A 13,186-nucleotide genomic window follows, 5' to 3' on the forward strand; every position below is an offset into this window, starting at 1 on the left:
ACTTTTGTTGAGAATCCAAAAAGTATTTTACTCTTCAAACTATTTCACATGAAAAAAAAAATTGGTAATTGCACACATAGACAAAACCATGTAGGTCTGCCACTAGTGATCCTATGGTGATTTGACTATCTATCATCAATATTGTCCTTGATTGACATCAATAAAACTCTTGTTGAGACAAGAAGACTTGGAACCAAAGATATAACACAGTAAGAATGAAGAACTACTGGTAGGTTACATTTTAACTTCTATTAGGTGCATGGTGGGCTATTGCAAAGTTTAATTTGCAATTATAGTAAATTCTCTTGTCCGTCTCATTAGGGTCCAAAAAAGATGATGTTCCAAATGTTAATTTCCTTCTCAGACATCAAGAGTATATCTACATAAGTGTGTGCTTGAGGATCATTTAATGTCATCGATCTTGAGGGGTAAAACTATTAAAAAAATCATATTTGGACTTTGAAAAATGTTTAATTTATCAACAAAATTTAATGGCAGAGAGGAGTCTGCTTCGCATTTGCTGATGATGTATTGTGCTGGCTTTATGGATATATGCAACATTAACCTCAACAATATTTTTATCCCAAATTAGTTAGGGTAAGTGGCAATAAACCCAAATATACTAAGATAGAGAATTAAATTAAGATCAAATATACTACAACTCTCATAAATGAATGCTCAAATAAATGGGCATTTGGATCAGAATTACTAAAGATGACATAATTCATTACACCAACATCAAGCAAGGGCAGGGTCACATGCCACATTATATTAAATGGGGAATGGTACCACCACATTATTTAATAATCACCACATACTTCAATTGCATAACCTCTATGCATTTTGAATATAGGCATCCACTTCTAGGAAGTTCTTAACAGCAAATTCTTTGATGATAGTTGGATCAGGAACCTCTTGGCTAGCCTTTTCGTACTCAGCGGTCCATTTAATCTCGCTTCCCTCTCCAACGGGTGTTACTGTGATGTGTCCCTTGAATTTTTTGTAGTACTGAAGAAGATCTCCATCAATCACAGCATAAGTAACTGTCTTCTTTGCATCATCAGCAGCCTCAATCTTCTCTACGGATGATTTCACAATTGCTGAACCTGGACCATTAACCACCACAGAACATATCAAAATCCAAAGAACGGAATTTCTTGTTCTAACATTTGCTTTAATCTTTACCCTTAATTTTTGTTTCAGTTTGTGCTGACTTAACTAGTGACTCCATAAAGACTTTGATACCATGATAACCAATCATTTTAATCTGTAAAGGATTATTTCAACTCAAAATCTTAAGGTGATTGGACGAGGGCTTTTTTAATAGTTTATATTATTCTCTAATATACACATTCTTATGCAAGAGCCTTTTGGGCTTAAAGCGTGAATATTATACAGACTCAATTTTTTGTTTACCGTAATTACTGAAGTTCTGATACCATGTAAAGAACTACCTCAACCCAAAATTTTAAGGTGTTGAGTGATGATCTTTTTAATAGTTTATATTATTTTCTAACACAACCCAATAATATGTTAATGGGTTCATTTTTTTTGCAGTTAATGTATATAAATTATCTGCATTGAGTCTAAAACGACGTCGTTTTGAGACGGAAATCAAGGTATTTTTGTAATTTTAATTTATTTTAGGGTTATAATAGTCTTTATAATTATAATTTTTTAATATTTCAACACCAAAACGATGTTATTTTTGGAGTAAATGCAAATAACCTATCTGCAGTAACTGCAGAAATATTTTTCTTTCTGTATGTTAATAGCCAAATAAAGTAAATAAACAAAGTAAATAAACAAGTCTACAGCTAGCATGGTTATGAAAAGATTAAGGGGAGTTGAAAATTTTAGGCATAACTCAAATGATTACTGAAAATTGGACTAAAATTTTCAAATATCAATCGCCAAACAGGGTTATAACAAGGTTATATAACATGAAACAAGTAAGAAAAAAAACAACCCTTCAAAAAAAATTAATAATAACTTATCCTTCATGGGAAGAAGAAAGTTTTTACCATCAGCATAAGTTATGTGACGGACAGAGCCAGCAGCCTTGCCATCACCCTCAAGAATCTCAATGCTTTTGTAATCATGTGGGAAGGCCTTTGGGAATATAGTGGTAGAGTCCCTAATGATTTGCCAGAACTTGTCTGCACTAGATTTGAGCTCAATGTCTACCTCAAGCTTTCCACGGGTTCCCATGGTTTATCAACTAGAAATATATCAAAATGGAGGTATATTTATATAATATAGATTGATATGTTATGAGAACATAGGATTGCGATCCCGTATATATAATTGTAAAAACACTTATGATTCTGGAACAAAGCTATAAATTCATTAGCTAATAGTTCAACTGCCACTTTATGAAGCTTCACCTAACTTTTCGTGTGAAGTTAATACCATTCGCCGTCAATGAATTTTGGGACCCAATCACTGATGTTCCAATTTTGACAATACAATAACTTGTGTGTTATGACAGTCTTTCAATTTAGGGGTATTTCAGTTTGTTTTAGCTCAAAGACTGCTCCTTATTTTGAATCTAACAATACCATACCATAATCAAAAGGTACAACGTCCCGAGCGACCAGACTTGACATAAATGTAGCCACTTGAGAGAAATTAGCACTACTAAGTGGTCGCTCATCCAACATACTCAATATTCTTTACTAGAATTAGTTGAGTATTCGATAAATTGATGAAAAAAATTCTATAAAAAAAACACACACACAAAAAAAACGTTTTTCTTAATTCCAATAATCGCTCTTTTATTTTTTTGTTCCCTCAAAAAGCACTTTTTTTATAAACCACAAGTATCTTCAAAGGGAGACAATCATGTTCGGGACAGATCAGTATTAAGACTTTAAACTCCTTCCAAAGATAATATAAAAAGGATTGAATACGTACTCTCACCCCCAACCTACTCAGTTCTCATACACTACCGTTAAAGCACCTTTTTGCATGTTAGGAAAGATATTGCTTTTTATTAAAGATAGAATCTAAAAATAATGAGGCAGAGAATTAATATTATTGAGCGTTTTCTTTTGAGCGTGTGGCCATTTTTTTTTTGTTTTCCCGGTAAACAGCGTGAGACCAATTTTAATAAGGTTGCCTTTCTCTATAACTGCTTTTCTACATACTCAAACCCCTAATACTATAGCTTAAGCTTACTAACCGTGTAAGCTATTTATTATGATTGTTAAGTGTTATTTAAATTATTATTTCGATTATAATTTTTTAAAAATGCGAACAAACTAATTAGTTAAATGAAGATTCCTTTGGCAGTTTAATTTTTGTGATATTATCGTTATCTTTTTAAATTATTAGTTAACTTCAATTACATGTTTTATTTTGTATTTTAGATAAATTAGACTTGTTGTTAAATAAAATTACTAATTGCTAAGAGATATAAATATCCCAGAAAAGTAAAAAAAATACAAAAAATCTCATAATTATGTATTTAAAATTTAAAACAATTATGCACATGACATAATAAGTAGTGATTTGTGAATAAATAATTAAGATTTTAATATAATCATGTTAAATTAAGATGTCACAGAATGTCAAAGGATCAAATGACTGAAGCAGCTTGTGGAGGGCTTCTTCGTGATCACATGAAAGTTTGGCTAGGGGGATTTGCTGCAAGAATTGGTCACTGTCATCCTTTATAAGCAAAATTGTGAGGTGTGTTAAAGGGCTGGAGCTAGCTTGGAAGGCAAGATGTAGAAATGTTTTGATTGAAAGTAAATGTCAAACAGTCATTGCATTATTTTCTAACGAAGGCAATGAAGCTCATGTGTCCCACCTAGTGACTCGAATATGAACATTTGTTAGTTGTCAATGGAGTGTTTAGTTTATGCATGTTCTTCGGGAGGGCAACCAATACGTAGATTGATAGGCAAACTATCTATTCGTGCATCTGGAGTTACCCGATGACGCTCACTTTTCTGACCCCCCCCCCCCCCCCCCCCCCCCAAAAAAAAGACTATGGTATCATCTTCAGGCTGACAGTATGAGTGTGATTTTTGGTAGACGTGAGCAGACTCGTTAGGAGCATACGTGAGTAGGCTTTTTGGGAGATTTGAGAACTGGTGGAACTAAGTTATGGTCAGTATATCTTAATCAAAAAACAATGATATTATGTAGTAGTAAATTATGTTCGATCATCTCATTTTTTCTAATAAAAAATGGGTTTAAGTTCAACTAATTGAATTGATCGACCATTGCATTTCATAAATACTTTTATATAAATTTATATGGTTTTAATGTTCTACAGTGAATGTAAATAAGTTATTTACATTCGCTCCCTAAATGATTTCGTTTTTGATTGAAAAATTAAAAAATTATCATGAAAAATACTATTATAACCATGAATGAAATAAATTATAATTACAAAAATATTTTAATTTCTGCTTCAAAACGACGTCGTTTTAGGCTTAATGTAAATAAGTTATTTACATTAACTGTAGAAAAAGTGAACCCAATTTATATAGTTACATTGTCGGAATATTTTGATAATGATATTGAGTTGTGTTACGAGTCCCACATTGGTTACCTATATAATTAATGTGGGGTTTATAAAGTCTTGGGTACTTCCATCCTTTGAGCTAGCTTTTGGGATGATGACCTCAAGGTTTATAATTGATGCTTTCTTTGAGAGTTGCACTTATAGAAAGTCCTACTTATAGGCTAAATTAAGGCGTTGTAACAAGTTGTTGAAGCTGAAATCAAATTTTAATAACAATACTCAATAACTTCACATGTTGTAACGAAAAATAAATCAAGTTTAATTTTGATGTAATTTTAATATAAAGTTTTTATATTATTACCCAATATAATATTAACACCTTATTCAGTGAAATTAATTATTTCAGCAACTGCATAAAATATTAAACTTATTAAATACTGAGATAACACATTATTATTGAATTGTAGGTTTTTACTTTTTTCTTTTTTGGTGCATTAAAAATAAATGCCGAGTATAAATCCCTTTTATCACCCACTCAATGTTGAATTGAATTTATTCTGAAATTAATTTTAGCTATAACAACATTGTCGGTGGTATCAAGAGGACCCTGCAATGAGTTGAATTTCGAAGGTGATGATAGTGAAAGTGCAACCAAGGGTCATAACTCCGAAGAGCAATTTTCGGTGCACGACAGTCGCCATAAATACCCTAAATTTTCACAATTTTAACATGAGATTGAGAGGATTATACTATAAGAGGATCCATATCTCTGTATGTATAGTTGGTAATGGTTAGCATATGAAGCCCAACAAGTACAAAAACTTCAAGGCCTATTTAGTGGAAAGCCCAAATGACCAGGACTAAAATATCTTAACTTTCTTCTCACATGAAACCCAACAAGGACAACAACCCATAAGCCTATGGCACGTTTAAGCAAGATGCACAAAGGACCCTGAAATATCACTTTTTGTAACCCAAAATGAATTACAAGTTTATAACTTTAATTGATATGGCCGAAAACCTAAAAATAATAACAAGTATGAACTATTTTTCTTTTTAGTAGATACAAGTATATTATTTTGGGCATTCCATGTCATGTTCACATAACCATTTCATGCCAATCCCATTCTTCCCTGTGCCCAAAACCAAAACCACATTTCTCCGACGAACTCCAAATGAAATGTTAGGAAATAAGGGAGGGGCAAGTGCCAAAAATTGTGGTGAAAAACCAGAATAATACACCCAACTCCATATTCATTTTTTCTACTCTTGCCACAGATTTTCAGGTGATGATGGTAACTGACAAAAAGGATATTGGCTATTGGGTCCCCACATTGACGATCATGGACTATTTTATTGGTCCGAAAGATAATATTCTTCAAATGCTGATTATGATAGACTTTAATAGTAACAATGACGGTTGCACCACACAAAAGAAAGAGTTAGAAACAAGGTAACAACAGTTTTTGTGATGAAGAGAACAAATGAAAAGGGCATCTCAACCTCCACTTATTTTCAACATGTAAACGGTAAAACGTAAATAAGATAATCAACATGGAGAAAAGAGGCTGCAGTTTCCATTTCACTATCAAACAAAGCACCCACACCCCTACTAGTACTACATCCCAACAATAGGTAAGCAAGCCGTAGTACCTACTTTTCTTTTCAGAGCTTTCTCTTTGCCTTAAAGTACATATCTGTGTCTCTCTCCTTGTGTTGTTGGAAGATGTTATGCTAAGTATTCTTCTAATCTAACTTCACTTGCTCTATACGTACTCCATAGGGATTCCCATGCTATATCAAAATACTTTTATGTGGGAATAATAGCTCTCTCAATCACATGCCAACTATTCCAAAGTGATTTAGATCAACCTCCCACCCCCAAAGTCGAATCAAAAAAGTGATTTACCTCAAGTTTCTTGGTGTAACACACCGGCATCTCTGCGGGTGTAACGGAATTAGTGATCTGTATCCAATTGCATGTTTCATTTGTTATAACCTGACATTTCAATCCTTAAACAGAACACATAAGATTAGAGCAGCCAATCATGCCATTTGGTTTGGTCTCGGCCTGGAACAAGCGCCGCAGAAGCAAGTCTCAAGATCATACAGACCCCTGTATTTTCTTCTTCTTTTTCTTCTTCTCAGGCTTTAATCATGTAATGAATGTTGCTTCATTGCACAACCAACTTGTAACTTTTACTCACTCTATTCAGGGATTTACAAACCTGCACAGCTTTGGCAACTTGAAGATCAAACACCACGACCAACAAAAAGGCTGCATGGATCATTTGTTTTCACACTCAAGGAGATGGAAGAGGCAACATGTTCATTCAGTGATGAAAATTTGCTCGGAAAAGGAGGATTTGGCAAAGTCTACCGGGGCACTTTGCGGTCAGGAGAGGTAACACGCTCTTCATATAAATTTATATATAGCCCACAGGAATTCATCATAAATCTCAAGATTATGTAACATTACTTGTAGCTTCCATACAGAACCCATGCTTCTAATAAAATGGCTCAAAATTTGTGATTTTGATACAAATAAATACATACTTATATAATATGACTCCCTCTAAAGGTTGTAGCAATCAAGAAAATGGCGCTGCCAGCAATTAAAGAAGCAGAGGGGGAACGTGAGTTCCGTGTAGAAGTTGACATTTTGAGCAGACTGGACCACCCAAATCTCGTTTCTTTGACAGGCTACTGTGCTGATGGAAAGCATAGGTTCCTAGTATACGAATATATGCATAATGGGAACCTACAAGATCATTTGAATGGTTTGTCATGTACCCAAAATCCACTCTACTGTCAGAAATTGTTAAATCAAGTTTCTATTAATCTACACCTAATTTTAGGAATTGGGGAAAGAAATATGGATTGGCCTCTAAGACTCCAAGTGGCACTGGGAGCTGCAAAAGGGCTAGCTTATCTCCATTCAAGTTCTGATGTTGGAATTCCTATTGTTCATAGAGATTTCAAATCGACCAATATTCTCTTAAATTCAAACTTTGAAGCAAAGGTATAAACAAACACCCGATAATGACTTCTAAAATTTCCTTCTTACAATAATATTTTACAGAGCTGAAATTAACGGTCTTTTTGTAGATATCTGATTTTGGGCTTGCCAAGTTAATGCCAGAAGGACAGGAGACACATGTGACTGCCAGAGTGCTTGGTACCTTTGGCTATTTTGATCCTGAGTATACATCGGTATGCATCTATGTCATAATGATCAAAAATAAAAAATAAAAAAATTCACTTGTTTCAACACCTTCAGATAAAGTTTCTTCCGATTTTTCATTTCATTCATTCTTTTGTGATTGGAAAGTCACGGTTCGAGTCTGAAAAACAGTCTCTTTGCAAAAATGCAATTGTAAATCTGGGTACAATTAACCCTCCCCCTACTCTCAAAGTCGGGGAGCCTTGTGCATCAAGATTTGCCAGTTTTTTAAAGATAAAAAATGATATTGACAGAATACATTAAATTCAATCAGTTCAGTTCTTTTGCAATTAATCCTGTCCACATGATGCAATCAGCTTCACCGGTTTAATCATCAAGAGTGAGCTTTATCAATGGTTAACAACAGCAATGCAGCACCCACTAGTATCTGTTGTGTTCGTTTAGGCCATCATAGAATAAATAACCAATGCAAATTAAGCCAGCAAATTCTACACCAACTCATGCAGCAAAAATAGGCTTAACTTTGAAAATCTGGTCTAAGTTAGGAAACTTAAGGCTGAAATCCTATCCAATACCAAAGAAGCCTTTCAGTTTCCTTGTAAGGTTTATCAGCAAATGATTCAGAGAGAATTTTTGTTACAACTAAGTTCCTACAATGAGAGTTAGTCAGAAGAAGTTAATTGACTTCAGCATTGTGAGGCTATAAAATCAATTCTAGGGCCCTTCTTTATTAGCTTGTACTTTTAGGTCAAGTGGTTATCATGGTATCAGAAACTGATAGACACTGTGGCCTACAGTTCAATCCTTGCCATCCATAGTCTAGGAGCTAACTTTCCAGTATAAAGTTCAAGGAAATTTCTGTACTTATCCATACTTCAAGCCTAGGGGGCTTTCATGGGAGGTGTGATAAGGGTTATTAAAATCATTTTCGAGTCCTTGCCTAAACACTTAGGTTTTAGGTCAAGTGGCTCTATGACAATCTCTTCTGGAGTTTTTTCTTTTCCTCTTCTTTTTCTTCCCTCCTGTAAACCCTAGCTTGAATGGAAGATGTATGAGAAAAGAGTAGGGATAATGGTAAATCCTGATATCACAAATTAAAAAGAAAGGTTCCAGCTCATAGGAAGCATTGTTTTCATTTTGACATAATATTTAAAAATGAAATATAGGACAGGTAGTTTTTATATATTACTAGGGTATGACCTGAAATGAACATAATCCAATTCATCAGAAAAAGATAGACAGTGATGCTTACAATTGAATATTGCTACCAAACTTGATATTATCTATCTATCTATCAATCCCTCCATCTGTCTTCTAAGACCCTAAATATACAGCATGCCAACAAACAGTTCTGTTACTCAAATCAAATGTATATATCTCAAAATGCTATCTTGCAATCTCTAACCTTCTATCTTCTTACATATAGTATCTGTGGACTGCTACACTAGTGTTTTTACACTAACATCATTAATTTATTTAATTTGACAACAGACTGGGAAACTCACTCTACAAAGTGATGTTTATGCTTTTGGTGTTGTTCTTCTGGAGCTTTTGACCGGACGTCGAGCAGTAGATCTAAACCAGGGTCCTAGTGATCAGAACCTTGTACTACAGGTAAGAAATGTACACATAGGACATCGTTCAAGTAAGAGAAGTGATTTATTCAAAGAGTGAGAAGAACAAATCCTAACATTTGATCATGCATGTATAATCTAGATACAAACATGAGGCCGTTTGACTTTTTTATGTGATCATGTGATTAATAAATAACTTATAATCTTGACCATCCATCCATGTGAGATTGAATGGTTAAGATTAGCACCTCTTACAAAAAACTAGTGTTTTCACATGATATGCCCCAATATATGTGTTTGTATATTTTCTTATTTCAAATGATTCTGGTTCACAAGTTTCAGAATTTTAGACTCATACAACAGCAAGACTTTAATAAGTTTGACATTCATATGTAGGTGAGGCACATACTAAATGACCGCAAAAAGCTCCGTAAGGTGATAGATCCAGAGATGCCTCGAAATTCTTACACCATTCAGTCTGTAGTCATGGTTGCCAATCTGGCATCAAGATGTGTCCGCACTGAGAGTAACGAGAGACCTTCGATGGCAGAATGTGTAAAAGAACTCCTAATGATTATCTATACAAATTCAAAAGGCTTGGGAATGGTTATGCATAGTTTGAGAATGATCTAGTGAAATCACATGTTTAGACACCGAATCATGATGATTTCTTATTGACAATAAAAAGGTCAGCTCTATTCGGAAGTTCTTCCAATGTTTAGACACCAAGCAGATTAATATATGACCACGAAGTATTTTGCATGATCTTGTACAAAGCATAACTGATATGGATGATCTTATAAGAGATGAGGAACTCAATCCACTGTGGACAAACTGAAGGAGCATTTCCATTTCCCTTTTCAACCCCACTCCCACCCTTGTGCTGCTCTCACCCCTTTCTGCTCACATGACAGGAGTACCTAAGAGACCACAACAAGAATAAACCTCTTAGAAAATGTACTCTAACCTCCTAATATTATGATTTTGTTTTGGCATGGTTCAAGAGATTCCATATGCCATGTTGTTCAAACATTGAGATTGATATATAAACCATAGATCCATACATAAACCACTGTTTTGATTATATTGAAGAAATCTAGAGTAAATATGATTTGTGTTTTTCCATGCAACAGAAATGTTCCTGGGTTCTTCAAGAAAGATCCATGTATAACATGGTATTTTATGACAAATTACCAGCTATACAATCTTTTTCATCACTTGGTTGTCAAAGCCAGATAGGGAAATCAAGAGTTTAAAATGTATGTTGTAATTTACCTGTATCACAACTTGTCTCTGCCCTACAGAAAAGAGAAACAAATAAGGATGCCTGAAACAACTCTCCATTCTCCAGTCAAACTTAAAACCACCATGATCATCTTTGCTACCATTGCTGAAACTGAAAACGCACAAATACAATAAGAAACTTTATCATACGACATATTTGAGTATAAGATCATGTGGAAGCTAGACATAACATGAACGACCTTTTAAGCAATATGAAACAATGGCAACATTACCTTAACAAAATATTTCGCAACCCTTATACAAATTCATGTTGTCTTTTACTCATCAGAACCAGACAGATTTGTGTCTGAAGGCATACTTAAGAGAGGAAGTTTCTTGCACATCAAGTGCTTGCGTCTCTGCAACATCAGCAGGACTAAAATACTATCTGTCTTCACAATTTTGTAATCTGCTTTTGTATACATGTTAAGTGGAGCTGCATCAATTATTCTGCAGTGTAAGTAAACCTCTCTTGAAGAATTCATCTGAGAAATTAGTTCCTCACTTGCCTTTAGAAGATGCCAGCCAATGCCCCTCCTGATGGGAATTATCAGAAACATACACTAAGCAAGTTAGCATCCAGTTACATTGAGGTAACTATACACACACTCCCTCGGTTTTTGTATTTCATCAAAAGACATACTAAGTGTTATAAAAAGTGAGCTAATATGGGGATTTTGGGATTAACTTGATCATAAACTTGGATGCTTAAAGCAGTTATCATAGGCTTTTCTACAGCATGCATTCACTCAAAGAAAGCGGACATTGTATACGTGCAGAATTATGCTCGGAAATAAGAATAACGTTGTTATCACAAGGATCATGTCAGTCTCTCATTGCAGCTAAAAGATTTAGTTAAATAGGTCTTTATTAAATTCCAATATCATTGATGGTAAAATAGGCAGCTTAATTATTTAAACTGCAGGTTTCCCCTAGTCAAATTGCTACTTATGAAAACGGCTTCAGATTACCCTAGATGGAAACATTTAGAAATTTAAGATAAGTTGAACATAAACCCCAGATTAACAACTTATTTTTTCCCTGACAAGAATAAGTTAAGACTTTGAAATACTATTTATAGACCCATTACTCAAGATCTAATCAAACTATTAAAGTTTCCACCCTGTTTTGTGCCTAATTAAGTTCAAGATCCAACTCAACACTCAATTTCTTGAACAGGCACACTGTGTGGGTGCACAACAACTAATAGAAAGTTACATCTTTCAAATTTGGGTCCCACCATTTAACGTTTGTCAAAACAACTGAAAATGATTATTTCTACCAAAAATTGATAAAAGCATAACACTTTGAATTAAATTAAAAAAATTATATTTTTTTTTTAGTAAATGAGATTTCTACTCTAAATGACTAAATATATGTATATACCTCCTGAGAGACTTTTGCACAGCCATGTTACAAATGTAAGGGGAATCCTTGGGAGGTGTAGGTGATGGAAGAGAAGCATTGGCACCCATTTTGTCAAAACAAACCTCAACAGTCCCTGCTAACTGCACTTGTGGTTCTTCTTCTTCTTGTTCTTCACCATCACCATTTACCACTCCCCTGTAAAACCCAATAAGCGTGGCCATGTGGGGCATTAGCGTTCTTCGTTCAATCAAGTACTGCTTCACCAGAAACCCCAACAAGTTCACGTAGCCTTTCGGCAACAGCATCGACTCAGCAAACGACTCTGCGAGTAACCGCACGGTGAGGTCCATCTCATGGTCCCTCATAACCCGAACCCACATCGACCCAGATTTCAGTTCCTGGTAATACACGAAGCTCTCGAGGGACTTGAGCTTCTGGAGCTCCTCGTCGCTCAGGAACCGACCCGTGCGAAACGGGTCGTCGAGCGTCGCCGAAGAATGGGAATGCGAAGATGAGATTTTGAAGGAAGGAGAGGGGTATTTGTGGAAATTGGGAAGTGGGTATTTGTGGGGGGGAGTTGAGAAAATCAAGTGACGCGCTTTGGAGAGAGTGGTGGCGGGGACAAAGCGGTGGTGGAGATTTTGAGGGTCTAAGGGGAAGGAGAGTGAAACAGTTGCAGCCATGACGATGGGAAGCGTTTGTTGCAGTTGCAATCTATCTTATCTATTTACATCAAAAGAATCACTATGTATTTACATTTTGTGCCGGGTGTATCAAACTGTACAAACTAACTAGTTTAAATTGTGTTCACCGAACCGAAATTAATCCAAAATTGAAAATCGAAAAAAAATTATATATTTTAATTGAATTAGATAATTTTTTTATTTGGTTGATGAAAAATCAATTCAATACAAATCGATATAATATATTATGCATTTATTATTTTTAAAATTTAGCTCGTTGTTTTTTGTAGAGATGAAATTGTAAATATTATTGATAGTAACTACTTTATTTTACTCTACTTTAAAACTTGTTTACTTTGAAAACTTTAATTTTTCAATGGTTTGTAACTTTGTATGACTTCATTTTGATATAGCTACAGATTTATATGGATAAAATTTTAGGTTTTTTGAAAAACCAAAAATGGATTCAATTCAAATCAAATAAAATTGTATTGGATTAAAAAAAAATCAAATCGAATGAATGATTAAAGGTGTGCATGACAACCATTATGTTCTTTGGTATGACAAATATTATGTTCTCTAGCACTGTTTCGTACGTGTCTTGGTGGCACAGATT

At 34.6% G+C, this 13,186-nt stretch overlaps 3 protein-coding genes across 4 annotated transcripts; 1 reads left to right on the plus strand and 2 right to left on the minus strand.

Annotated features, from left to right (window-relative positions):
• Positions 1-642: 642 nt before the first annotated feature.
• LOC133312907 (MLP-like protein 423) lies at positions 643-2,279 on the minus strand. The gene is made up of 2 exons (XM_061514186.1): positions 2,025-2,279; positions 643-1,106 (listed from the first exon to the last, which is right to left on the minus strand). Exons 1-2 carry the CDS (start codon positions 2,209-2,211, stop codon positions 835-837), a joined length of 459 nt encoding a protein of 152 aa, XP_061370170.1. The 5' UTR covers positions 2,212-2,279; the 3' UTR covers positions 643-834.
• Positions 2,280-6,325: 4,046 nt separating this feature from the next.
• Positions 6,326-9,868, plus strand: LOC133312898 (probable serine/threonine-protein kinase PBL28). Of its 2 annotated transcripts, none has more exons than XM_061514172.1 (7): positions 6,326-6,640; positions 6,694-6,881; positions 7,059-7,257; positions 7,336-7,499; positions 7,586-7,690; positions 9,153-9,275; positions 9,632-9,868. In XM_061514172.1, exons 1-7 carry the CDS (start codon positions 6,526-6,528, stop codon positions 9,866-9,868), a joined length of 1,131 nt encoding a protein of 376 aa, XP_061370156.1. In that variant the 5' UTR covers positions 6,326-6,525. The 2 variants fall into 2 exon arrangements, with proteins under 2 accessions (XP_061370156.1, XP_061370157.1); XM_061514173.1 differs by having other exon boundaries at positions 6,326-6,595.
• Positions 9,869-9,883: 15 nt separating this feature from the next.
• LOC133312900 (GCN5-related N-acetyltransferase 5, chloroplastic) lies at positions 9,884-12,640 on the minus strand. The gene is made up of 4 exons (XM_061514174.1): positions 11,906-12,640; positions 10,753-11,056; positions 10,511-10,631; positions 9,884-10,155 (listed from the first exon to the last, which is right to left on the minus strand). Exons 1-2 carry the CDS (start codon positions 12,568-12,570, stop codon positions 10,798-10,800), a joined length of 924 nt encoding a protein of 307 aa, XP_061370158.1. The 5' UTR covers positions 12,571-12,640; the 3' UTR covers positions 9,884-10,155; positions 10,511-10,631; positions 10,753-10,797.
• Positions 12,641-13,186: the final 546 nt, after the last annotated feature.

Source organism: Gastrolobium bilobum, unplaced genomic scaffold, assembly GCF_033153095.1.
Source record: "Gastrolobium bilobum isolate Gb01-03AN ecotype WA unplaced genomic scaffold, APGP_CSIRO_Gbil_v1 utg6455, whole genome shotgun sequence".
Lineage (NCBI taxonomy): Eukaryota > Viridiplantae > Streptophyta > Magnoliopsida > Fabales > Fabaceae > Gastrolobium > Gastrolobium bilobum.